This window comes from Pan paniscus, chromosome 15 (assembly GCF_029289425.2).
Source record: "Pan paniscus chromosome 15, NHGRI_mPanPan1-v2.0_pri, whole genome shotgun sequence".
Lineage (NCBI taxonomy): Eukaryota > Metazoa > Chordata > Mammalia > Primates > Hominidae > Pan > Pan paniscus.
Genome location: NC_073264.2, coordinates 59,558,887 through 59,586,756, shown reverse-complemented (window position 1 = coordinate 59,586,756; position 27,870 = coordinate 59,558,887). Strand labels below are relative to the sequence as shown.

The following is a 27,870-nucleotide window of genomic DNA, read 5'->3' as shown; positions in this document are numbered from 1 at the left end:
AATTTTTTTTAGATGGAGTCTCACTCTACCCAGGCTGGAGTGCAGTGGTGCGATCTCAGCTCAATGCAACCTCTGCCTCCCAGGCTCAAGTGATCCTCCCACCCTAGCCTCCCGAGTAGCCAAGACCACAGACGCATGCCACCATGCCCGGCTGTCATAAGTTTTACAATGTACGCTGTTCTGAGTAGCGCGATAAAATCTCATGCCGTCCTGCTCCATCCTGCCCAGGACATGAATCATCCCTTTGTCTGGGGTCTCTACACTGTAGACACTACCTGCCCATTAATAACTTAGTTGCCATCTCAGTTATCAGATTAAAAGAACATAGTACATGTTAGGGCTTGGTACTATCCACAGTTTCAGGCATCCATTGAGGGTATTGGGACACATTCGCCATGAATAAGGGGGGACTGCTGTACATTTTTTTCTGTTCCTATGATGTATACATACACATATAGCCATTATATCCTAAATCTTAAAAAATTAAAAATTTGATTTTATGTATCTTTGGAGAAGTGGATAAATGTCTATGGAACACACACACAAAAAAGTAAAGAATAAAGTAAGCGGGCAAAGGAAGAGGCTAAAATATTTTCTTAATAATTTCCTGACATTACATTTTTACTTTTAACATGTGGGTGCTTTTTTTTTTAAAATGCAGGAACTGCCAAAGTTTTAGTGTTTAATAATTAATAGCACAACTGACCAAGGTCCAAGATGTGAAGATACCACATTCAAGAAACTGGGGGATAAACTGCTTTATAAAGTAACTATATAGTATGTGATAAGAATGCACACTTTATAATATAAAACCTGTCTACACACAGTAGTTAGCTGAAAAAAGCCATTCAATCTTCTCTTGGCTCAGAAAAATGATGTTCCAGATTCCATTATATAAATTATTAGCAACCCTCAACTCTCTTGTGTGGCAGGTATCTTGTTTTCACCTTCCAGTTCTTCCAGCCCAGCCTGTGTCATGGGGTCTGTGATGTTCTTCTCCAGATCATCAATGTGACTACTCATATCATCAATTCTCCCAATTATCTGGTCAGACATAGTCTGAAATTTATCTTGCATCTGCTGCAGGGGTGTCTACACCACCGAGGTGAGGTCCTGCAAGGTCTTGGGGTCAGTCTTGGCCATCTCCCCAGTGCCCAGGTTGGTGGTGATGTCTCAGACCGTCACCTACACTTCCACTTCACATGTGGGTGTTTCTATGCATCTAATTTTTTAATGTATCTAATTTTTTTTTTTTTAGAGACAGGGTCTTGCTCAGTTACCCAGGCTGGAGTGCAGTGGCACTATCATAGCTCACTGCAACCTTGAATTCCTAAGCTCAAGTGCTGAAGTGATCCTCCCACCTCAGCCTCCCAAGTAGCTGGGACTACAGGCATGCCCTGCTAATTTTTTAAATTTATTGTAGAGACAGGATCTAGCTATGTTGCTGAGGCTGGTCTTAAGCAATCCTCTTGCCTCAGCCTCCCAAAGTGCTGGGATTACAGGCATGAGCCACTGTGCCCAACCTACACATCCAGACTTTTAAATATAGTTTCTTTTTGTTTATGACCCCAGGAAGAAAAATTGTAATACCATGTCTATATTCTTTCGTCTTGTTCTCTGATAGTCATTCTATTGAATGAATATTTTTCTTAAGTGTTTATTTAAAATGTTTGTTCAGCATTTAATATGTGTTAAACATTGTTTCTGGCACAAGGAATACAGAGGTGACTAAACCAACTGTACTCATGGAGCTTACAGTCCAGTAGTGACAATAATAAAACAAACAAATAAAAATATAACACAGAAAATGTGAAGTGCTATGAAGAACAATATGGCAGAGTGAGGAGATGTAGAGGAACAGGAGATAATTCTTTGAATAGAATGGTCAGGGTAGAGCTCTCTAAGGAGCTATCATCTAAGAGCGGAGACGGAAGAATTGAGAGAGAGAACCATGCAAGTGTCTGAACGAAGAGCTCTCCAGACAGAGGAAGTGGCAGGTACTGAGGCCCTAGGATAAGCATAAGTCCTTAGGTTCTGATATGGCTTGGCTCTGTGTCCCTACCCAAATCTCATCTCAAATTGATCCCCATGCGTCACGGGAGAGACCTGGTGGGAGATGACTGGATCATGGGGGCAGTTTCCCCTAATTTGTTCTTGTGATAGTGAATGAGTTCTCATGAGATCTGATGGTTTAAAAGGGCATGGCTTTCTTTGCTCCCTCTCTCCTGCTGCCATATAAGACATGCCTTGCTTCCCTTCGCCATGACTCTAAGTTTTCTGAGGCCTCCCCAGAGATGTGGAGCTGTGAGTCAATTACACCTTCTTGTCTTTATAGATTACCCAGTCTCAGGTAGTTTTTTATAGCAGTGTGAAAATGAACTAATACAGGCTCTTAATCACTTCTGATCATTAAAAGGGTTATTGAATAAAGTTATTTTTGGATTTGAAAGCATTTTAAAACCTCAAATTATTTTTTGCAAAGACTTTCAAAACCCCCCATATAAACTAATAGCAAAGCTATACTAGGCCGGGCACAGTGGCTCACGCCTGTAATCCCAGCACTCTGGGAGGCTGAGGCGGGTGGATCACCTGAGGTCAGGAGTTCGAGAAGAGCCTGGCCAATGTGGCGAAACCCTGTCTCTACTAAAAATACAAAAAAAAATTAGCTGGGCATCGTGGCGCATGCCTGTAATCCCAGCTACTCGGGAGGCTGAGGCAGGAGAATTGTTTGAACCTGGGAGGTGGAGGTTGCAGTGAGCCAAGACTGTGCCACTGCACTCCAGCCTGGATGACAGAGCAAGACTCTGTCTCAAAAAAAAAAAAAAAAAAAAAAGCAAAACTACACTAAATAAGAGAAAACTTCAGGGTAAATACCATCCATTAGGATAAATATCACCCATAAGCTATATGCTTTCTATTTTAAATTAGTAAAATTTCTATATAACCTGACACTCTATATGATTGCATAACCTTTAGAAAGCAAAGGGAACCAAAGTAACCACCATAGCTCCAACTTCTAGAAAGGATAAGAGAGGAAAATGGGTTTGTATCTACTAGTTATCACATATTGTCAGCTGTAGCTTACTGATTGCTAAGCAGAAGCTGAGAAACTATAATACATAACCAAAGTCAACAGACTCAGTATATAACCAAAAGTTGTATTTAAATACACAGTACCAGTGAAACAGTAGATGTGACTCAAAATACACAGTGATACATGAAGATGTTTTCAGTTGTGCACAAAAGCAACAAAAAAGTTTTCACCTTTCTACCTAAGCCTCTTTGAAAACAAAACTGCAAAAGTGCTCATCAACACTTTTATAATAAACAGCATATGGCTGATCTTTCTGTTCATAATGCACCTAGGTCTTCAGGGAAATGTCTACTTTCCCAGATTATAATTTAGATGCTCAAGATTCATCATCACCCAGTGTGGGCAATGTGGTGAAACCCTGTCTCTATAAAACATACAAAAAAATTAGCCAGGCGTGGTAGTGTGCGCCTGTCATCCCAGCTACTTGGGAGGCTGAGAGGGGAGGATCGCTTGAGCCCAGCAGGTCGAGGCTGCAGTGAACCATGATTGTGCCACTGCATTCCAGCCTGGGGGATAGAGTGAGACCTTGTCTAAAAAAAAAATTTTTTTTTAATCATTTTCTCCTAAATAAAAATTTTATGATGCTTTATCTGAAGATGCCATTTAATCCTACATTTCTTCCCAATTATTCCTATCTTGTGTCTTTTTAAAAATGTTGGTCTATTTCTTCCTACCTCTCCTAAGAGGAATTATTTTTCCATCCCCAAGCATCATATAATTTGAATGGCACGTATAAGCAATAAATAAAAAGCAAAAAGAAACTTTACATATTAAACTGATACTATTAAGAAATGAGATTAAACATAAAAAATGAGATTCCTTACCTTTAACTCGTTCTATTACTTTTGGTCTCTGTGGTCTGGACTTAGGAGATGGAGAATTAAATCTGAGATATGGTCCTTTTTTAAGAGTGCTTCGATGGCCCTGATAAACTGGCTTTCCATAGACTTGTAACATATAATCTTCATCTTGTATTACTGTGGTTGCTTTCAAAAGCCCCTGTGTGTACAAAGTTATTCAACTCACCATGAAAACAGTCATCAAACACTTATCTCATTTTTCTAAAGCCTCCTTTTGCTAGCTTAAGTATTATAACAAGAATGATTAAGTAAAAAATAACCTCTGTTTTCAACAGCCCTTAAATTCTAGATACAGGTTTCAAGCATCAGTTTGAAAAGCTTTAAATATAAAAATCATCCACCTAAGAAACATGAACATTTTTACATTACTAAGTATATTTTCAGCACCAACAAGAAACATTTAAACACATTTTACATATTTATTATACTCCAGTACAATAAAAATACAATAACCTTAACCTTTAAATAATTTTATATATTTCTGAACCCACCTTCAACCATAATCTAAATGTCACAGAAAGGGAGCATTTACTGAGAATCTACTAAGTACAAGCATTGAATTAGATGCTTTACTGATCTGCTCAACAATCCATGTTTGGCACTTAGAAACTTATAGCCTAGTTACAGCAGTCAAAAAAATTTCCTCCATACCATCTAGTACCATGCCTTGCATATACTAGGCACTAAACATGCATTTGTTAAACTGAAAAATAAACTATATACACACACGCAAATGAAAATTTTGAGTACTATAAACTAGAGAATCTAGTTTTTGGACTAGATGATCTCTAGATATACCTTTATACCTGCTATAACTACAAAATCATGATGCCAGGGTGTGAGATCTCATAAGAAAGGAACTATCTATTTTGTTCAGTGCTTTTCACATTATAAATCCAAAACCCTAAGTATCAATAGTGTAAAGATAGCTTACATTTGTATAGTCCTTCATATTTTTAAAACACCTTCACATTCGCTTCATTATTTATCTCTTAAAGGAAATGATCAATTATAACACAACAATTATGTTAAAAGAATAGATTAGGATCTTACTTCCTTTCTCTCTTTCTGTAAACTTGAAGCAGGCATGCCCCTCATAGGTAGATTTCTAAAATGCTCTTCTATTTGCTTTTGAGAATGTTTTCTTGGAATTACAGATTTGTTGACAGTTTTATCTTGTGTGTTGGTTCTAATATCTTTAGTCATATTCTGACCTTTCTTGGTTCTCTGATTCTTCTGATCAAATCTTTTTTGTTCATAATCTGTTCTTGACAGTTCATCCTTAACATAACCAAAGTTAAAATTACTTAAAATATCTACAAATAGTAATGCTTTCACATCAGAAAGTATTAGAATTTATTTTTTGCTGTTATATAAATACAGTTTAGCAGTTTTAAATGCATTAAAAATAAAGGATATTGGCTTTATTGGATATATAAAAATCAAAAATCTCTGGAAAAATAAACAAAACCCTAAAAAGACTAGTATCTTTTGGAGTGGGGAATGGGAAATAATAGAAGGGTTGCAGGGGTAGCAGGACAACTTTGCATGACAAACCTTCTTATACTTTTTGATGTTTGAACCATATGAATTTTGCTAACAGTTTAAAAAATTAAAAATACATTTCAAAAAAAGCAAACACTTTTGTAACAAAACTCTGAGATAAATATAAATTAAAATTATGTGAAAGTTTAAACAAATATACTTTACATGAGATTCATTGCAAAAGAGTAAGATACATTGCCAGTTAGCTGTAGAGCGAAAACTAGACTCCAAATCTTCTGACTCTTAGTCCAATTTTTTTGTGTGTGTGTACCATATAGTACCTAAAATAAATTTTTCATAACTTCATTAGAAATATATATTCTTCACCAACAAAGTTTTAAAATATATTCCTGTGTTTATTGCTATGGAAACAGTACTGATGCTTCACCTTGCTACCCTTGTAAGTAGCATATAAGCACATCCACAGTCAAAAAAATACACCTTGCACGCCAGGACAAAATAACAGCTTAGCCTGCCTAGTTCTGCTCACTCAAATATATAAAATTTTTAAATTTCCTTTAAATTATGGACCCTCTAAGAAAGATAGACTTTTCCAATGCTGGATGTTTGAAGATGTACCATGCCCATTGTGGATGTGAGAAAGAGGCTGTTTTTCCATCTGGAACTGACTTCTGTAAACTTAGTAAATCTCGTTGGTTTTTTTCTCTTTGCATTACTCTGGTATTTTTACTTTGGCGGGCCAATGCTCCTAAATCCACTGTCTTCAAATATCTTTGCAAGTATAATTCTTTTTCCAAACACTTTTGCTAAATTTTCTTTCAGATTATTCATGTTTTAGTTTTTGTCCAACAATTTGCCAAATAAGAGCCAGAATATAAGTGGAGATAATATACTTGTTAAACAAAGCTAAACTTATTACTAAGTAAATATAAAGAGTGACAATTAAATTAAAAATAAGTGGATTTTTATATAAAAAATATTTTGAGAACAAATGTAATGCCTGTAAATTGGAATCAATATTATCTTCTGAGAATTCACTTAATTTTCAGTTTTTTTCCAAGACATACCTGAATTTCTGCAGAAATAGTTTTAATCCATTCATCCACTGTCTTTCTGATCCTAATTTTCTCTGACATCTCTCTATAAAAGAGAAAAAGGAATTTTCTTAAATTAGCACTTACTGTCCTGAGCAGGACTTGGATCAGATCTAACTCTTATCTGGTTGTGAACCTGCTATCCTAATATCTTTCATCTGAAAAGGAAAGGATATTAGGATAGTAGAATGGGGGCCTAATATCCTTCATCTGAAAAGGAAAAACCTTTGCTATTTGTTTTCAACAAATATTTGAAGGATAAATGTTTGAAAAGCACATGTGGATCCAAGAAGATATGTACCAAAGAAAGAAAAAATTAAAAGAAAAATTTCCACCAGAAAAAAGTAGTACCACCATATATATATGCAAATTCCAACTTTATAAGTTCCACATCTTCAAAGTCAATAAAGAACGTTTTAAAAATATGAAAACTAATAGGAAAATACAGTGCTTAGAAAAAAATTATGAAGAAAGTGGAACTGGCAGACTCATAAATAACCCTGGATGCCAACATCCTCTTACCTGTTGGTAGATAAAGCATTGATAAGCGAATACATGGCAGCTCCATCTTTTGCACGAATAATAGCTTCCAGGTTTTCTTCAAGTACTTTTTTATTGTTTTGTACTCCTCTCAAAATCTTCTCAGCATCTTTCAATACAGATCTTCTTGTATTGGTTGTTTGAAGCTTAACAGAATTCTGTGGAAGATCTGGAAGCTTCAACATACTCAGAGATTCTTTTGGCTTAAAAGAAAAAAAGACCAGAAAGTTACTACACTCACAATGATTTCTTTAATCAAAATAACAGCTATCACTATTGTTGAGGCCATACATTATACCAATATATTCTAAGGACTCAATTTGTCAAACTGAAGACTTACAAAAGAATACTTGGCAATCAAAGTGTTTTTCCTCCATTTAGAAATACTAATGTGGGCCAGGCATGGTGGCTCACACCTGTAATCCCAACACTTTGGGAGGCCGAGGCAGGTGGATCACCTGAGGTCAGGAGTTCAAGACCAGCCTGGCCGACATGGTGAAACCCTCTCTCTACTAAAAATACAAAAATCAGCCAGGTGTGGTGGCACACCCTTGTAATCCCAGCTGCTCGGGAGGCTGAGGTAGAAGAATTGCTTGAACCGGGAGGTGGAGGTTGCAGTAAGCCGAGATTGCGCCCTTGCACTCCAGCCTGGGCGACAGAGCAAGACTCTGTCTCAAAAAAAGAAAAGAAAAAAAACTAATGTGAGTGTTAAATAAAATAGAGGTGGGGAATCCATAGCAGTGCTAAGCAGTCCAGTGACCAATAATAGCTCTCTCTCTCTGCTGAAGAAAGTAAAATAAAGTAAAATATAAGCAAGTTGGCTCTTTATGTATGGAAGAAATGGCAGACATTGTGGATTGGATAAATGAAGTCCATTCACTCACAGGTCTCTTTTCCCCTTCCTCCCTTTCCAACAGAAGCTAGGAAGCCAAAGGTGGCTATATGGCTCAGTCCTGGTCAAGGAGCGATAAGTTGAAATCACTTGGTGAAGGCCTCTGGAAATACTTTATAAATGGAACAGACGTGGCTGACGTGTCTTTTTCAGTGCTTTTTCTTCATCCTTCCTCCTAATTTCTATCTTTATAACTTTTATTCCTTTTTAATTTTTATCTTAACTAATCATCAATTTTAAGACCATTCCCACTTTACCTGGACCATGCTATTTGTTTCTTTCTCCTTTTGGCCAAGGTCATGAAGAACATCATCAGACTTCTGCATAGTCACTTTAGTTGTTTCTAGCTCTTCACAGGAAGGAAATCTTTGAGAAGGTAGAGTTTCAACGCTACAGAAGATTTTTGAAAAAGTTTCCTAAATTGTTGTAAATTCAGTAAACATTTCATTACACAAATCTTTGATACAGTCTTAGCTATATTACTAAATGGTATCCTATTAAAATTGAACTATGGAATTAATCAGTTATGTGATTAAACAAATGAAACACAGAAAATCACAAGAGACAAAATTATCTAACCAGAAAAGTTTAGATGTAGCAGAAAAGGAGCAGGAAAAGGTTATGCTTTCAAGAAGCTAACATCCAGAAGCACTTCCAGATTGGTGGAGTAAGAACTTCTGAAAATCTGCTTCTCCATAAGCACAATGAGAACCCTAGCAAAAATCATCAAAATCAAGTTTTTCTAACCTCTGGAAATTAAAGACTTGCAAGAACCCCAGGAGCATTTATTCAAGAAAAATGGCTGACTCTAGGTAAGAAGAGCAAGCTTTATGGAATTTTTTTAACTTGCCTCATTCTCGGGACCCTATTCCCAACTCTGTGGCGGCCTCGAAAACCAACAGCCTCACAACCACTAAAGATAGTAGAATGGTTTCAAGCTCTCCTAAAAGTCTCATTCATAGTGTTTGTCTTTATTTGAACTGACTCACTGCTAGCTCAGCGAGAAAGTATCCCCAGGGCATTTTTCAAAAACAGTGGCAACTGTTTAACATCTCAGCAGCCTGAGGTAGTGACACTAGTTGGGGCAAACAAGATTGTGGTCAACAAATGTTAAAAATCTAGGCAATGAAATGTCCAAAGTGGAGTTTTGAAAAGCTCCAACATATTCCTAGGAATCTAGAAGGTCATGCCTTCTAGTCCACATACAGGGCTATGTACATGCCCAAGAGAGACCTGGGAAGGTCCTAATCACTCACTTCCGACCTTGAGGCTCTGTGCAAGTAGGAAGTGAAAGGCTAAAACAGACTCATAATCTGCCAGGCACTGGAGGCATGCTCTAGCACATGCATGTGCATGCACTCGCACACACACATACACACACACACACACACACACACACACACACACATAATCCATGGCAAAGAGAGGGAGACTTATCAGTTCAAGGCAGTTAAGGAAATCTCTTTCCAATCATTAGCAGACTAAGCTAACAAAACAGAGACTTCAGTGGGAGCACATGACAAAGAATACAGACTTCACAGAATTAGTCCAGGAAAGTCACTAAACAAACAGCAACAACAACAATAACTAGCAACAATAAACTCTGGGAGGTGAAAGAATCTAATTTCCAGAGTTGCCACACTGTATTATTTAAAATGCCCAGTTTTCAACAAAAATTTATGAGACATACAAAGAAACTGGAAAGTAGAGCCCAAACACAGAAAAAAAGCACAGTCAAAAGAAACTGCTGTTGAGGAATCCCAGATATTAGACTTACTAGGCAAAGACTATAAATCAGCTATTACTAAAAGAAACTAGTTTTAAAATTAAAGGAAAGTATAAGAATGAAGTCTTGCCAAATATAGAATGATCAATAGAGATAGAAAACATTTTTTTAAAAGACAAACAGAAATTCTGCAGTTGAAAAATATAACAACTGAAATGTATAATTCACTAGAGGGGCTCAGCACCGTATTTGAGTTGGCAGAAGAATCAACAAACTTTAAGACAGGCTAATTGAGATTATGAGGAAAGGATTATGAGGATAATTGGGGAAAGAAAAATTAAGTCTTAGAGACCTGTGGGATACCATCAAGCACACCAACATACAACTCCTCATCAGAAACCACAGAGTCCAAAAGGCAGTCAGGTGACATATTCAAAATGCTGAAAGAAAAAGAACATCTACCAAAAATTCTGTATGTAGCAAAACTATTCTTCAAAAGTGAAGGAGGGGACACCAGGGGTGTGTGTGCAGAGAGGGATGACCATGTGAAGAGACAGCAAGAGGGAGGCCACCTGCAAGCCAAGAAGAAAGGCCTCAAAAGAAACCAACCCGGCCAGCACCTTGATCTTGAACTTCCAGCTTCCACAACTATGAGAAACCAAATGTCTGTTTAAATGACAATGAAAAAGTGAGAAAGAAATTAAGACAGTACCAGATAAACAAAAACTGAGAAAATTCACTGCTAACAGACCTACCCTATAAGAAATACTATCAGGAGTCCTTCAGGGTGGAATAAAAGGACACTGGGCTAACTTGAATCCATATGAAGAAATAGAGTACTGTTAAAGATGAACTATATAGGTGAATATAAAAGCCAGTATATGTATTTTTGTTCATATCTCTTTTCTTTTCCTACCTGATTTAAAAGAGCTGCATCAAGTAATAATTATCAGACTACATAGATGAGCTTATAATGTATAAAGATGTAATTTGTATGATAATAATAGAAGAAAAGGGGAGGGAACAAGGCTTTACTGGAGCAAAGTTTCTGAATAATATTGAAATTAAATCACTATTAATCCAAATTAGATTGCTTTAAATTAATATGTTAATTGTAATTCCTGGAGTGACCACGAAGAAAATAACTCAAAAAATAATAGTAGAGAAAATGACAAAAGAATTAAAATGGTGCAACTAGAAAATGTCTAATACAAAAGAAGGCACTAAGGGAGGAACAGTGAACTAAGACCTAAGGCATATAGAAAGCAACATGGTAGACATAAATTCTACCTGATCAGTAATTACATTAAATGTAAATAGACTAAAATTATACAATATCTCCACATAAAATTACTCAACATATGGCTCCTCTAGTTCTTATTACTGTAGTTTTCAAGATGTTGAAGATAAATATAATTATCATGGCCCAGATTTGATTTTTTTTAAACTTTTTATTATGTAAAATTTCAAATATACACAAAAATAGAGAAAATACTAAAATGAACCCCATACACCCAATATTTAACTATAACAATCATTAACTTTTGGCTAGCCTCATTTTATCTATACTCCCAACCTACTTGCCCCTAACCTATCTTGGATTATTTTTGAAACAAATCCTAGATATCCTTTAATCAGAAATGAATAATCCATATGTTAGAAATTAATAATCTGCATTTTGAAAAAATGAGATATTCATTTCATAGCTATATTATAGAAAGGGGGAAGATATATTAGCATCAAAAAATAGTAACTAAATCTAAGATAAATTTAAGAAGCAATGCTATAATTTATTAAAAGTCCCAAAGAAATTTGAAAAATCTGAACAAAACTCTTTTCAATCTAGTTTTCATTCCAATCTCTTGTTTTTACCTGTTTGTTTTCTCAGGAGTCCATCCTATTTTTGACCTAGTTAGTGAGGTGGTGTTTGATGATTCACTTTTTCTTGTCAAAGAATCATTATTATTCAAAATTTGTTCCAATAGTCTTACATTTCCTGAAATAGAAGAGATATAGTATCATTTTCCAAATACTAATTCATTTCTCTTGTATATAATATCTCATATATTTGTATTCTGGCCTAAGTTAGCTTCTTATGATGATTATCTACTCAATTTATAGCCTAAAAGCCAGGCGTAGTGGCTCACGCCTGTAATCCCAGCACATTGGGAGGCTGAGGTGGGTGGATCATCTGACGTCGGAAGTTTGAGACCAGCCTGACCAACATGGAGAAACCCCGTCTCTACTAAAAATAGAAAAAATTAGCTGGGTGTGGTGGTGCGTGCCTGTAATCTCAGCTACTTGGGAGGCTGAGGCAGGAGAATTGCTTGAACCTGGGACACAGAGGTTGCAACAAGCCAAAATCACGCCATCGCACTCCAGCCTGGGCGACGAGTGAAACTCCATCTCAAAAAAAAAAAAAAATTTATAGCCTACAAAGTAGCCTACAATTTAGGCCATAAATACACTCATCAAATAAAACTAAATGTTTACACCTCATAAAAACTATACCACAACCAGGCGCAATGGCTCATGCCTGCAATCCCAGCACTCTGGGAGGCCAAGGCAACAGGACTGTTTGAGGCCAGGAGTTTGAGACCAGCCTGGGCAACAAAGCAAGACCCTGTCTCTACAAAAAAATACATAAACAAGTAAGTAAAAGGTTGAATTCATAGAAAAACCCCTAAATTTATTTCCATCACAGAAAAAAGGAATTTGACAAGTGTCATCATCACGAAGTCCAGTAAAATAGACGACTTTTATAAATTAGTAAAGAAGAGATTTATCTATTTCTTCAAAGTACCAATAAGTGGATCTATCCTTTAGCCTTGTTTGTATGTAGTAAGACTACATAATAATTTTTGGTGTGAGGTTGCCTTCTTTATTAAAGATTTTATTATCTTGTGACTTTCTTAAAATTCTTTAAATGTGTCTAAGATAAGACCTGCATGCATTTAAATGATTCCAAGAATAAAAGTGTTTAGTTTAATATTTCACTTACTTTTGTTAGAAGGGGTACATTTTAAGACTCTGTAATATACTATTTTTCTTTTAATTTTTTTTATTTCCATAGATTTTTGGGGAACAGGTGGTATTTGGTTACATGAATAAGTTCTTTATTGGTGATTTGTGCGATTTTGGTGCACCCATCATCTGAGCAGTATACACTGAACCCAATTTGTAGCCTTTTATCCCTCACCCGCTTCCCACCCTTTCCCCACAAGTCCCCAAAGTCCATTGTGTCATTCTTATGGCTTTGCATTATCATAGCTTAGCTCCCATTTATGAGTGAGAACATATGATGTTTGGTTAATACATGTCCCTTATAAAAGTTCTTGCTCTGTGTTAAAAAGTTCATATACGGCCGGGCGCAGTAGCTCACGCCTGTAATCACAGCACTTTGGGAGGCCAAGGTGAGTGGATCACGAGGTCAGGAGATCGAGACCATCCTGGCTAACACGGTGAAACCCCGTCTCTACTAAAAATATAAAAAATTAGCCAGGCGTGGTGGCAGGCGCCTGTAGTCCCAGCTACTCGGGAGGCTGAGGCAGGAGAATCGCTTGAACCTAGGAGGCGGAGGTTGCAGTGAGCTGAGATGGTGCCACTGCACTCCAGCCTGGGTGACAGAGCAAGACTTCATCTCAAAAAGAGTTCATATATTAGCACTTTTTCCAAGTGAACATGGTGATGAATGTTAAGTTTCTCTACGTTTTATTATTGAAATTCACACCTAAAAACAATATGAGGAAGCATGCTCTAAAAATGATCAGCCTTACCTTCAGCAAAGCATTGTTTTTTATTTATTAATAACAAAACTTGCCCAGGCACAGTGGCTCACATCTGTAATCCCAGCACTTTGGGAGGCTGAGGCGGGCAGATTGCTTGAGCCCAGAAGTTTGTGACCAGCCTGGGAAACATAGTGAAACCCCATCTCTATGAAAAATACAAAAATTAGCCTGGTGTGGTGGCATGCACCTGTAGTCCCAGCTACTCAGGAGGCTGAAGTGGGAAGATCAACTGAGCCTCAGGAGGTAGAGGCTGCAGTGAGCCATGATCACGCCATTGTACTCCAGTCTGGGTGACAGAGTGAGACCTTGTCTCATAAAAAATAAATAAAAATTAACAAAACTTATCGAGACCATCCTGGCTAACACGGTGAAACCCCGCCTTTACTAAAAATACAAAAAATTTAGCCAGGTATGGTGGTGGGCGTCCATAGTCCCAGCTAATCGGGAGGCTGAGGCAGGAGAATGGTGTGAACCCAGGAGGCGGAGCTTGCAGTGAGCCGAGATCGCACCACTGCACTCCAGCCTGGGTGACAGAGCGAGACTCTGTCTCAGAAAAAAAAAAAAAAAAAAAAAGTTAACAAAACTTGTTCATTAAAGGTTTAAGTAATAATAACCTGTAAGAGATAAAATAATTATAAATGTATACCCCCGACCCCTTTTACAAAGAATCTAAAGAAGCTTGATTTTCCCAGCAAGGGTCACTTAAAGTAAAATATTACAAATAGAGATCCCACTTCAGTTACTACTAGGCACAGAAAATCTCATGACAATTTCCTAATTTGGGATAGGTCTAGTAAAAGTCTCTATTACCTCTGTGACATGACACTTCCATATTTTCTTTTTCTTCCAAAAGATTTTCCCTCTTTGATAGTTCATCATCCCTTGAAACAGGTACAGGAGCAAATCTGCGAGGTGCTGGTGTCTCCAAAGGAGATTTCTGTTTATCAAAACTCGTATCTTCAACTTCTTTTAAAGGTGCTTTAACAGAAAATTTTTTAAAAACTTAACTTGTTTTTAAAAAGCTTTAAAAATTATAGCATATTACTCTTCCCTATACTTTAAAAATAAATTCAAAATTATAAATGATGAACAAATTATTAAGTGTAGAGAAATAACTTCACCCCATTAAAAATCAAAAGAAATGAAGACTACAAACATTTCACACTTACATCTAGTAAATACGAATCTATATGATAATATTCAGAACTACTGAAGCTGTGGTGAAACTGGCAGGGCCAGATACTTTTCATGGCAGTGAAAACTGATAAACCATCTGGCAATAAGTACCGGAAGAATTAAAGTTTTATATACTTTAACCTAGTAATCTTACTGTTATGAAATTATTCTAAGGAAGTAACATAAAAGAAAGAAAATGTGCTTTAAATATGATGTTTATTACAGTATTATTTATGAAGATGAAAACCTAAAAACTGCCTGAGTATCCGAAACAGGATAATGGTCAAGTAGATTGTAAAATAGTTATTCAATAGGCCACCCTTTAGTCATTACAAGTTAAAATTATGAAGACAACTATATAAAATATGGCAAATCTTTTTATGTGCTAGTAAAAAAGTTGTATAAAATGCTACAATTACAAATATGTAAACATGATATTTGACCAAGAAAAAGCATAGAAAAATTAAAAGTTTAATTTACTGAATTTTTAATTTACTCTTTATTTTCTTTTATTTGTTACTGTAATTTATATATACAAAGAAACAAATTCAATTTACAATCAACAAAATAGACACCTTTTTCATGAAAACTCAAGTTTAAGAAAAACAAAATTATCAGCAAGAAATTCTCTGGAATTGAGTTATGAAAAAAGTGTCCACTGCTATAGAAGGCACTCAGCTGGGTCATACTGAAACCTGAGTTCTGGCCCTAGCTCTGACATCCTCCCTCCCAAGTCAGGTAACCTTGAGCAGGCAAGTCACACCGTTCTGTGCTTCATTGTCCTCTCTTCATAACTTAAAAATGGACTCATATTACTTCGCAACAGTTCTTTTTTGTTGTTGTTTGTTTTTTTGTTTTTGAAACAGGGTCTTGCTCTGTCACCCAGGCTGGAGTACAGCTGCATGATCACAGCTCACTGAAGTTTCTACCTCCTGGGCTCAGGCAATCCTCCGACCTCAGCCTCCAAAGTAACTGGGACTACAGGCATGTGCCACCACACCTGGATAATTTTTTTATTTTTATTTCTAGAGACAGGATCTCACTATATGTCCCAGGTTGGTCTCGAATTCCTGGACTCAAGTGATCCTCTCACCTTGGCCTCTCAAATTGCTGGGCACAACAGTTTTGTAAGGACCACTCATTTGTTGCAAAATGTAAAGCACCTTAAAAGCATGAGCAATCTTTAATGACTGTAATACAACACTGTTCTAACAAATCAAGTGTTGAAAATATTGTACTATATAGATCTGTATATCATTAAAGGGATAGTCGCTCGATTTTCTTTAGTTCATTATTCAAATATCAATAACTTAGAAAAATATTTATTCATTTATTTTAAATACTAAAGTTTTAACAAGTAAGCCATGTATTCCTTTGTTATTATAGAGTTTTAAAATTCAATCAAGATAAGCAGACTTGCATTACTAATTCTGAAAATATTTAGAAATGGTTTAAAAATGTACTCAGGTAGTTGCTCTGACAGAATCAAGAAAGAGCAAATATGCAGTTTGTCAGAGAACAGGAGAACTGATTTATTTACAAGCATTTTTGTAGTAAATAAGTAAATTTTTTCTAAATTTATAAGTGCTTCTGATAATTTATGAGGATTATTAATTAAAATCAGATAACATAATCCATAATTTAAAAAATTTCAAAATAAACTAAAAATTACTTGACGCAAAAAGAACTCATTTTATCTAAGACAAGGTAGCCTGAGAAACAAAATTTTAAAAAAAGAACATTTAAAAAAAATTGTTTTATAAAACAAAAACTCCTATAAACAAATTTTACAAAACAAAAACTCCTACTGCTCAGGAAATATGTTTTCAGCTTATGTAGCACAAAGAAAATTCATAGCTGACATTTTTTATTCATAGAGAACTACAAATTTTTACCTTGTTTGGAAGCAAATGTGTTATATAAAGATGGATTACAGCTACCAAGATTAGGGTGTTCTGGTTTTACGGAATACTTTTCCACTGCTCTGGAGGAGGACATACTAACAGGCTGAAAACTACTAGTCTTGAGTGCAGCACTAATAAAATGAGTCTAGAAGAAATCAGATTATTTTATTATTTTCAAATATCATTTGAAAGAGTTAGATGATAAAATACATTGAAATATTAGAGGAGTTAAACATAATTTACTGCATTTAATAAACAATGAAAAATATGTATTACATTGCAAATATCCACTGTAGTAGCAGCAGTGATGCCATTGGAAAGATGTAGAAGCACAAAGATCTGACTAAGCCTGACTCTGCTGTGTGACCTTAATCATTTTCCTTAACCATTCTAAACCTCAGTGCTGTCCTTTCTACCACAGACATGGTTCAGGGGCCATTGCAGCCGGCTAAGAGAAGACCAGGAAGGAGAGGCCCTCACCCTAAACCTCTACTTGAATCAGAGAATTTTAAACCAAAACATCCCATCTTTTATATCCTAAATGGTAGGATTTTGTTTGAGGTCAAGGTTTGAAAATCATTGATAGTGAGTACTCAAATAAATATCCATGCTTAGCAGCAGCAATAATATATGCATTTGTATATAAATGGAAACTAGAGTGACAACATAGTTTTCAGCACTATTTATTAAAATACCTGAAATGGGGTCAGGTGCAGTGGCTCAAGCCTGTAATCCCAGCACTTTGGGAGGCCAAAGCAAGTGGATCACCTGAGGTCAGGAGTTCGAGGCCAGTCTGGCCAACATGGTGAAACCCCGTCACTCCTAAAAATACAAAAATTAGCTGGGTGTGGTGGTGGGAGCCTGTAATCCCAGCTACTCAGGAGGCTGAGGCAGGAGAATCACTTGAACCCGGGATGCGGAGGTGGCAGTGAGCCGAAATGGTGCCACTACACTCCAGCCTGGGTGACGGAGCAGGACTCTATCTCAAAAATAAAATAAAATAAAATAAAATAAAATAAAATAAAATATCTGTAATGAGCAAGTATCTTAACTAATAAAACTCGTTTCAAAAAAGAGGGTTTTATTGTTTTGTTTTAATTTTTGAGAGTACACAGTAGGTGTATATATTTATGAAGCACATGAAATACTTTGATACAGGCATGCAATGAGTAATAATCAAAATAGAGTTTTATGCCAGGCCAAGAAAAACCTAAAAAAATTTATAGTTTTACAGAATTTCTAAAAGTGTGTTGAGATCCCTCTACATAAAACAGATGAAACAGACTCAACTAATTTCATTTCATTAAGCATTTACTGAACAACTAATATATCCAGTATGTAACCAAAACTTCAACTCTCTCTGTAATTATAAGCTTTATAAGTAAGACATCTAAATTAGCAAAGATTTCATTCTTCCAAAATTAGAAAGTCATTAAGTTACAGATTTAGTTATGGAAGGATGGATGATGGCAGGTTACTTAGGACTAAGTAGGAGCCTCTCCTTAAGGAATCAATGTGCTTTTCAAATGTGTCATCTCATTTTATCCTGAACAACAGAAAATATTTTCTAGGTAAAGAAATTGAGGCTTAAAGAAGTAAAGTTATCTAATAGTTTATAGACTCATTCCTGGTCTCTCACTAGATAATTTGCTGCATACTCAATTTTAGTCATGCAGGGAGTACTTACTAAACTTTACTTGGTATGCATATAATCATTCCAATAAAATATTATCTTCAACCACATGAAAAGCTCAAGATTAACCCTGTTAAGTCTTGAAAATTATAGCAAATTAATGTCTACTTTATGATGATATATTAAGTATAAACTTATTTTAGTACATTCTTCTAAATTTTTGTCTTAACAAAAAATATATAATTTAGAAAGTCATTAAGTTATAGATATATACATATATATGAGTGTATATATATACACACACACATATATATATATTTGTTGTTGTTGTTAAGATAGAGTCTTGCTCTGTCACCCAGGCTGGAGTACAGTGGCCCAATCTCAACTCACTGCAACCTCTGCCTTCCGGATTCAAGTGATTCCCCTGCCTCAGCCTCCTGAGTAGCTGGGACTACAGGCATGTGCCACCATGCCCAGCTAATTTTTTGTATCTTTGGTAGAGATGAGGTTTCACCATGTTGGCCAGGCTGGTCCTGAACTCCTGACCTCATGTGATCCACCCACCTCGGCCTCCCAAAGTGCTGGGATTATAGGGATGAGCCACCGTGCCCATCCTGAATGTTATATTTTAATTTTTTTAAGTTTTTAAATGCACAGTAGGCCAGGCGCGGTTACTCACGTCTGTAATCCCAACACTTTGGGAGGCCAAGGCAGGCGGATCACCTGAGGTCAGGAGTTTGAGACCAACCTGGCCAACATGGTGAAACCCCATCTCTACTAAAAATATAAAAAGTTAGCTGGGCATGGTGGTGGGCGTCTGTAATCCCAGCTACTCGGGAGGCTGAGGCAGGAGAATCGCTTGAACCTGGGAGGCGGAGGCTGCAGTGAACTGAGATTGCGCCACTGCACTCCAGTTTGGGCGATAAGAGCAAAACTCTGTCTCAAAAAAATAAATAAATTTCATATTAAGTAGAAAAAAAAGGAAATTAAAACCAACACATTTACAATGCTGATCATTCCCTCACTCACTCAAAAAAAAAAAAAAAAAAAAAAAAGAGTTTACTGAGTGCTAAGTCGTGTTCTAGGAGTTAGAAATTCCAAAATAGGCCGAGCACAGTGGCTCACGTCTGTAATTCCAGCACTTTGGGAGGCCATGATGGGTGGATCACTTGAGGCCAAGAGTTCGAGACTGGTCTGGCCAACATGGTAGAAACCTGTCTCTACTGAAAATACAAAAATTAGCTGGGTGTGGTGGCGCAGGCCGGCAATCCCAGCTACTCGGGTAGCTGAAGCATGAAAATCACTTGAATCTGGGAGGTGGAGGTTGCAGTGAGCCGAAAACACACCACTGCACTCCAGCTGGGCAACAGAGTTAGACTCCGTCTCCAAAAAAAAAAAAAGAAAAAGAAAGAAAAAGAAATTCCAAAATAAATAAGAAAGTATGCTACAGCTCCTTGTGAGGATAACGCTTTTTATAATAGCCCAGTGCCTTACTCTCAAAAGGCATTAAAAATGTTCATTATTTTAATTAATTAAATGCAAAAGCAAACATGTACACCAGGTAGTTCTTATCCAACGGTGTGCATCAGAATCATTATGAAGCTTTCAATGATTGCCAGGCACTACCTCAGAATCGCTGGCTCAAAATCGCTGAAAGGCCTAAGCATATGTGTTTGTGTATGTGTATATGTGTGTGTGTGTGTATGTAAGTGTGTGTGTATATAGTTTTTTTTTTTGAGATAGGGTCTCACTCTGTCATCTAGGATGAAGTGCAGTTGTATTATCATAGTTCACTGTAACTGCAAACTCCTGGACTCAAGGTCTCCTGCAGTCTCAGCCTCTCAAGTATCTGGGACTACAGGCACATGCCACCATGCCAGGCTAAATTTTTATTTTTTTTTTATTTTTTCCCCTAAGAGATGAGGTCTTGCTACATCAACCAGGCTTATCTTGAACTCTCGGCCTCAAGCAATCCTCTTGGCTTGGCCTGCCAAGCACAAATATTTTTATAAAGCTGTTCAAGTAATTCTAGTGCACATTCCCAGACTGAAAACTGCTGACGTAAACCAATAGTTGCAATGTGATATAAGCACTTAAAAATATGGCTGGGCATGGCAGCTCACGCATGTAACTCTAGCACTTTGGGAGGCCGAGGAAGGCAGATCACTTGAGGTCAGGAGTTAGAGACCAGCCTGACCAACATGGTGAAACCCCACCTCTACTAAAAATACAAAAATTAGCTGGGCGTGGTGGTGTGCGCCTGTAATCCCAACTATATGGGAGGCTGAGGCAGGAAAATCTCCTGAACCCAGGAGGTGGAGGTTGTAGTGACTGGAGATTCTACTACTGTACTTCAGCCTGGGCAACCATAGCAAGACTCCAACTCAAAAAATAAATAATAAAAATGATATGAACAAAAATAGTGTAAAAGGAGGAAAAGCCAACTAGAGGGAGAGGTCTCACACAACTAGTGACATTTGAGATATAACATTCAGAGTTACCCGCATTACAGGAGAAGAAAGATAAGCAAATCATGATTTCAGAACTAAAACTGTTACAATCTAATGAGCTACTGTAATTATCAATGAATACTGGCTGAGAGATCCAAGTGATAAAAGATTATGGAATCTGTACTGGCTTTATTACAGATACCTGAATATCTATTTGTTGTTGTTGTAACTTTTCAAGATGCTTTATGTGCTGCTCCATAAACACATTCATTTGCTTTTCGTGATCATGACAATGTAGTTTCTCTTGTTTCCTCTGAATGCTTGTTTGCTGCTCTGTAACACGTTGTAGGTGTTTATCAGTCTCCTGTAATTTACTAAGTAATTCTGTAACAGAATTGACTTTTGCTTCCAAATCACTCTGCACCTAAAACAATAAAAACATTTTTAAAAATTCACATTATAGGATACCAAAAATATGTCTAATTACTAGAAATGTTATTTAAATCAATTGGCATTGATAAGTGATATAATTTGAGCCTTTACCCACTAAATATCTAATGATTTAATGCCTTTATTTTTAGAGTCACAGAAATGAAAGGCAGAAGATAGCTATCCTTAGGTAAATGTTTCCTCTCAAACAAAAGAAAAAAAAATTGGCCAGGTGCGGTGGCTCACACTGTAATCCCAGCACTTTGGGAGGCCAAGGCAGGCAGATCACGAGGTCAGGAGATCGAGACCATCCTGACCAACACGGTGAAACCCCCATCTCTACTAAAATACAAAAAATTAGCCAGGCATGGTGGCGTGCGGCCTGTAGTCCCAGCTACTCGGGAGGCTGAGGCAGAGGAATCACTTGAACCCAGGAGGCGGAGGTTGCAGTGAGCTGAGATCGCACCACTGCACTTCAGCCTGGGCAACAGAGTGAGACTCCGTCTCAAACAAATCTGCCACAAATAATTTTATGATGCCTAAAAAAAGATACTTAAATGGAAATTAAAAAGAAGAAAACAGCAAAGCAAAGTAGCTTTTGATATTTTACTAACATAAGGCTGAGTTAGGTCAGCAGCCTTGAGTTCTAGTTTTGGCTCTGTCACTTACTTGTTCCAGACTCATAGGCCTACTCTGACCTGTTTCTCTGCTTCCCCATTTACAAAGTGACAGCTAAGGCATAGATTATCTCTAAGGTTCCTCTAGCTCTCAAATAAGAATAACCGATTATCCAGGTTGCCAGGATCAAGGTGTTTCCCAGGATGTAGGACTCTCAGTGCTAAAACTGGGAAAGTTCTAAATTCGCCAGTGCCATCACAGTATTAGATGGTAATTTTCACATTTCCTGAGAAGTAACACACAACCACAAATGGGAAAATTCTTTCAAATTGAGAGCAATTACAATGTTCCTAGTCTATAACTGGACACAACCATTTATAGAATCAGTTCTTAGTAAGTACTTCTATATTTCACAAAGTAGTTATGATTATCTGGGAAGAAAAATATACCTTTATCAATGGAGCTGCGGTTGCAATGGCAGCAGCAGTTGCTGCAGCCACGGTTGTAGCTGAATCAATTCCACTGGGTGAAATTCTAGTCTCCTGAGTAACAGCATCCTTCTCTATGCCTGCATCTTCTAACAGATGTACCTTTACTTCCTTAAAAACAGGCATGTTTTGCGCTCTATAAATAAAAAAGCAATAAAAATGTATTCAGTAAACTACATTGAAACATTTCAAGAAATACTTAACAAATGGTAATCTGCCGAAGGTGGTTTTGATTTTTTTTAATTAAATCACCTATCAAACAAGGTCATTTGGTTAACAAAATTTATCAAGGTCCAGGTCACTAAGGGCTAAAGAAATAAGAAGATAATTCCTTGAAGGTAGCAATATTATTTTGGAAAATAAGAATTAAACATATGAAAAAGGTATAGCACAATTATAAAGATACATTTTCAAGAAGTACAAATTTAAAACACTCACAAGGTGGCACAGTGGGATTATGCCTGTAATCCCACTTTGGGAGGCCGAAGCAGGTGGATCACCAGGTCAGGAGTTAGAGGCCAGCCTGGCTGACATGGTGAAACCCCGTCTCTACTAAAAATACAAAAATTAGCTGGGCGTGGTGGCATGTGCCTATAGTCCTAGCCACTCAGGAGGCTGAGGCAGGAGAATTGCTTGAACCCGAGAGGCAAAGATTGCAGTGAGCCAGGATTGCGCCACTGCACTCCAGCCTGGGTGACACAGTGAGACTCCGTCTCAAAATAAACAAACAAACAAACAAACAAACAAAACAAACAAACAAAAACTACTCAGAAAAATCTCCAAGAATTAAAGTACTAAGCTTTACTCCTAAAGGCAGACAACCCAAGAAACGCTATTGTTTTCTTTTTTCTTTTATTATTTTTTAAAAGACTACTCAAGTACAGTAGTGAGAAGGGGAGAAAAAGTGGAGTAAGTCTGGTCTGTGCCGGGTGTGGTGGCTCAGGCCTATAACGCTAGCACTTTGGGAGGCCAAGGCAGGTGGATCGCTGGAGCTCAGGAGTTTGAGACTAGCCTAGGCAACATGGTGAAACCCCATCTCTACTAAAATACAAAAAATTCGCTGGGCGTGGTGGTGTATGCCTGTAATCCCAGCTATTCAGGAGGCTGAGGCAGGAGAATCACTTGAATCCGGGCAGCGGAGGTTGCAGTGAGCCTAGATGGCACCACTGCACTCTAGCCTGGGTGACACAACGAGACTCTGTCTCCAGAAAAATAAAATAAAACAAAAAGTTTGGTCTGTAACTGACTGTGAACAATCAATTGAGATAACTTATTACCTTCAGACAAGCTGCTGTGGTTTTTCCATTATTGATAATTTCATCCTCCAAATATTTATATAAGAATTATAACATTATCGGCCAGGTGCAGTGGCTCGCACATGTTATCCCAGCACTTTGGGAGGCCAAGGTGGGCGGATAGCTTAAGGCCAGGAGTTCGAGACCAGCCTGGGCAACATGGCAAAATCCTGACTCTACAAAAAATACAAAAATTAGCCAGGTGTGGTGGCACACACCTGTAGTCCCAGCTACTCGGGAGGCTGAGGTGGGAGGATCTCATGAGCCTGAGGAGGTAGAGACTGCAGTGAGTCGTGATCAGCCCACTGCACTCCAGCCTGTGAGACAAAGTGAGACACTGTCTCAGAAAAAAAAAAAAGAATTGTAAGAATTACAGCACTATTGATGTACACTTTGTGACTATTTTTTATCCCACTTTATTGAGGTATAATTGAAAAACATTGTATATATTTACAGTGTGATATTTTGATATATGTATACATTGTAAAATGATTATAGTCAAGCTATTAGCATACCTATCACCTCACATAATTATCTTTTTATGTGATGAGAACATTTAAGATCTACTGTCTTAGCAATTTTCAAGTATACAATTCATTATTATTAATCATAGTTACATGCTGTACAATAGATCTCTAGAATGTATTAATCCTGTCTAAGAGAAATTATACCTTTTGACCTCTATCTCCCACTTCCTCCCCACCCCCAGCCCCTGGCAACCACCATTCTACTTTCTGCTTCTATAAGTCTGACTTTTTCAGATTCCACATGTAAATGAGAATACATGATATTCATCTTTCTGTGCCTGGCTTATTTCACTTAGCATAATGTCGCCAAGAGGGATTGTTAACACCACTGAAAAGAATTTTCTGAATTCTAGGTCATTTAGATTTACTTAACAAATATCACTCAGGTAGGCCGGGCACAGTGGCTCACGCCTGTAATCCCAGCTCTTTGGGAGGCTAAGGTGGGTGGATCACCTGAGGTCAGGAGTTTGAGACCAGCCTGACCAACATGGTGAACCCTGTCTCTACTAAAAATACAAAAAATTAGCCAGGCGTGATGGCGGGCACCTGTAATACCAGCTACTCGGGAGGCTGAGGCAGGAGAATCGCTTGAACCCAGGAGACGGAGGTTGCAGTGAGCAGAGATCGCACCATTGCATTCCAGCCTGGGCGAAAAGAGCGAAACTCAGTCTAAAGAAAGGACAGGACAGGACAGGAAAGAGGGAGGGAGGGAGGAAGAGAGAGAGAGAGAGAAAGAAGAAAAGAGAAAAGCAGAGCAGAGCAAAGCAAGACAGAAAGAAAGGAAGGTCACTCAGTTTATTAAAATGTTCACAAAATACACTATTAAGAAGCCTGAATTAGGTGGGTGTAGTGCTACATGCCTGTAATCCTAGCACTGTGGGAGGCTGAGGCAGGAAGACTGCTTGAGCCCAGGAGTTTAAGACCAGCTGGGCAACATGGCAAACCCTGTCTCTAGAAAAAAAAAAAAAAAATTAAAAATTAAAAATTAAAAATTAAAAAAAGACCCTGAAATAAAAACAAGTCCAGCAAATAGATACATATTTGCAATAAGGCATTTAATTAAATACTGAAAGAAAAAAGAAGGCTAGCCAATTTGCTCGATATTTGGCCTCAAAGAAAACAATAAAAGGAACCACTGACAAAACTGAAGAGTCCCTAAGAACGTCTAAGTAAAATTGGCAGGAATACATTCCATCTCCAGCTGCTGGACTTCCCCCTCGACTTTTAAAGGCATCACAGAACTCTTAAACTTACTCCTCTTTGATATTTCCCCATTTCTACTAAGAATAACATTTTTCTCTCAGTCTCAAAATGTTGAAGTCATCTTGACTTCTCTACTTGCTTACCTTCTCACACCCAATTGAATCATAAAGAGTTGTCAATTATTTCATCACAATTGCATGAAGAGTGTCATAGAATTATAGAGCTGAGAGAAACTTATAGGACATCCATCCTAATTTCCTAATTTTATAGATGAAGAAATTGCAGTCCACGGAGGTCACAGGAGATCCTAATTTCCTAATTTTACAGATGAAGAAATGGCAGTCTGGCCAGGCGCGGTGGCTCACGCCTGTAATCCCAACACTTTGGGAGGCTGAGGCGGGCGGATCACGAGGTCAGGAGATCGAGACCATCCTGGCTAACATGGTGAAACCCCATCTCTACTAAAAAATACAAAAAATTAGCCGGGCGTGGTGGCGGGCGCCTGTAGTCACAGCTACTACGGAGGCTGAGGCAGGAGAATGGCGTGAAACCGAGAGGCGGAGCTTGCAGTGAGCCGAGATCGCGCCACTGCACTCCAGTGTGGGCAATAGAGCAAGACTCCGTCTCAAAAAAAAAAAAAAAAAGAAAGAAAGAAAGAAAAAAAAGAAATGGCAGTCCACAGAGGTAACAGGATTTACTTGATCACTGTCATAGAACTATTTATTAAGTGGTAGAGTTAGGGCCCAATTCCCAGAGGTCTTACCATGACACCAAAGCTTTTTCTCTCAGTTTGGCACATTTCCCTTCTCACTTCTCTCTCTCAACCGTAAGGTTTCATCACCTATTACTAACTATTCCATTCTTCCAGTTTCTACTTGCTTAGAAGCTTCCTACACATGTCACCATTCAAAAATCTAAAATTATTCCTTATAAACAACTGAATTGGCTAATGTCCTCTGTTTGGCTTTCCATACACAAGGCACTCCTCACTAACTACACATACCAAGCCAGGCCCACAAGTGACTCCACACTTTGCCTCACTCTGCTCTCTCACCCTTTTTCCACGCAACTTATTACATCCTTCTCCTCCTTTAAGGTACAATGCAAGTACTACCTTCTTCAAGAAGCCTGTTCTTCTAGCACTTCCTCTTGATCTCTCCCTTCATTAACTCCTTTTGCATTTACTACCTATCAATGGAGGCTTGCTACTCAGCCATCCCAGGGTTTAAATATCTGTATGGGACAATTTAATAATATATTGAACGTAATTAATCACTAATTCTTCCATATATATACATATTATCTCCCCAATTAAGCTGTAAGCAACCTGGGGTTGGGAATGGTAGCGGGACTTCTTTCATACCAAACAGCAAGTAACAAAGGGTTAGGTATGTAGTAAGTGCTCAATATATATATTTAACCAATTGAGGGGTAGAGTATGAAAATATAATTCAGGAATTCCTTATTTTTAAGGTTTCTGCCTGAAGTCTGAAAGTGACTTACCTTTGCCCAACAAGAGAAACAACATTATAAGGCTAGACATAAATTTCTTTATAGGCTTTTAAATTTTATTTTTTCCAATTATTACATTAATAAATGCTCAATGTGGCAAATGTAAAGAGCTATGACATATAAATGTCAAAAAAATGCACATAAGCCTCCCATTAAGAAGCAATTATTTCATTCTAGTCTTCTTTTTTAGCCAGTTTTTCTTTATTCTTAAACCCACTGAACATCCCAATGCTATGCTGCAACTATTCTCACCAAAGCCACTAAGAATCCTGCTTGCTCAATTCAGTGTACATTTTTCAGTCCTTAGCTTCCATTACCTCGGAGCAGCATATCACACTTGGAACCTAATTCCCCTTGGCTTTGTTAACACCATACCCCCTACATCTCTGGCCAAACTTTCTGAGCAGCATTTAGAAGCTAGCTTGCTTTCTCCACATACTCCTTAAATGTTTGGTTTTCTCAGAGTGCATCCAGCCCTAGCCATCTTTCTTTCACTATCATAACCTCATTGAATCACTTCAACTATTCCCAGAACTTAGACTTAGACTACCACTTACATAATGATGACTTCTGCATCTTAATTTCCAGCTTGGATCCCTTTTGTGAACTTGGCCTTTTTTTTTTTTGAGACAGGATCTCACTGTCACCCAGGCTGGAGTGTAGTAGCACAACCATGGCTCACTGCAGCCTCAACCTCTTGGGCTCAAGCGATCCTCCTGCCTCAGCCTCTCAAGTAATGAGGAGTACAAGCACATGCCACCCCGCCTGGCTAATTTATTGTTTTTAGAGATGGGGTCTTGCTATGTTGCCCAGGCTGATCTCAAACTTCTAGGTTCAAGCCATCCTCCCAGCTTGACCTCCCAAAGTGCTGAGATTATAGGCATGAGCCACTGTCTGGCAACTTGACCTTTATATTCCATTTTCTCCTGAACACTTCTTACCCACATTTCTCACAGGAACCTCAAACCCTTGCCCATGCCCAGAATAAGTTATCCCCCACAAGGATTTCCTTTCTCAATGAGTAATACTACTCACCATGTATTTGTGAAAGCCAAAAATCTGGGATTCAACCTTAGTGCCTTCCTTACCCTCATATCTAATTAATGATTCCTATCAATTCAATCTCCTAATCATC

General features: G+C 37.7%; 1 protein-coding gene and 1 pseudogene across 13 annotated transcripts in view; both read right to left on the bottom strand.

The window, feature by feature from the left end:
- Positions 1 to 27,870, bottom strand: part of KIAA0586 (KIAA0586 ortholog) — a 119,292-nt gene that overhangs the window by 81,882 nt on the left and 9,540 nt on the right. For 10 of the 13 annotated variants that reach the window (XM_014347567.4, XM_008957006.5, XM_008957007.5 and 7 more), the window contains exons 5-14: positions 22,160 to 22,334; positions 20,866 to 21,087; positions 16,572 to 16,725; positions 14,311 to 14,478; positions 11,585 to 11,708; positions 8,244 to 8,376; positions 7,077 to 7,297; positions 6,528 to 6,600; positions 5,008 to 5,235; positions 3,919 to 4,093 (exon numbers count right to left, since the gene is read on the bottom strand). In XM_014347567.4, coding sequence (XP_014203053.2) covers positions 3,919 to 4,093; positions 5,008 to 5,235; positions 6,528 to 6,600; positions 7,077 to 7,297; positions 8,244 to 8,376; positions 11,585 to 11,708; positions 14,311 to 14,478; positions 16,572 to 16,725; positions 20,866 to 21,087; positions 22,160 to 22,334 — 1,673 coding nt within the window. The remainder of the gene's footprint in view (positions 1 to 3,918; positions 4,094 to 5,007; positions 5,236 to 6,527; positions 6,601 to 7,076; positions 7,298 to 8,243; positions 8,377 to 11,584; positions 11,709 to 14,310; positions 14,479 to 16,571; positions 16,726 to 20,865; positions 21,088 to 22,159; positions 22,335 to 27,870) is intronic. The other 3 variants (XM_063596072.1, XM_063596074.1, XM_063596073.1) reach the window with 1 other exon arrangement.
- Positions 669 to 3,032, bottom strand: LOC117975830 (heat shock factor-binding protein 1-like; annotated as a pseudogene).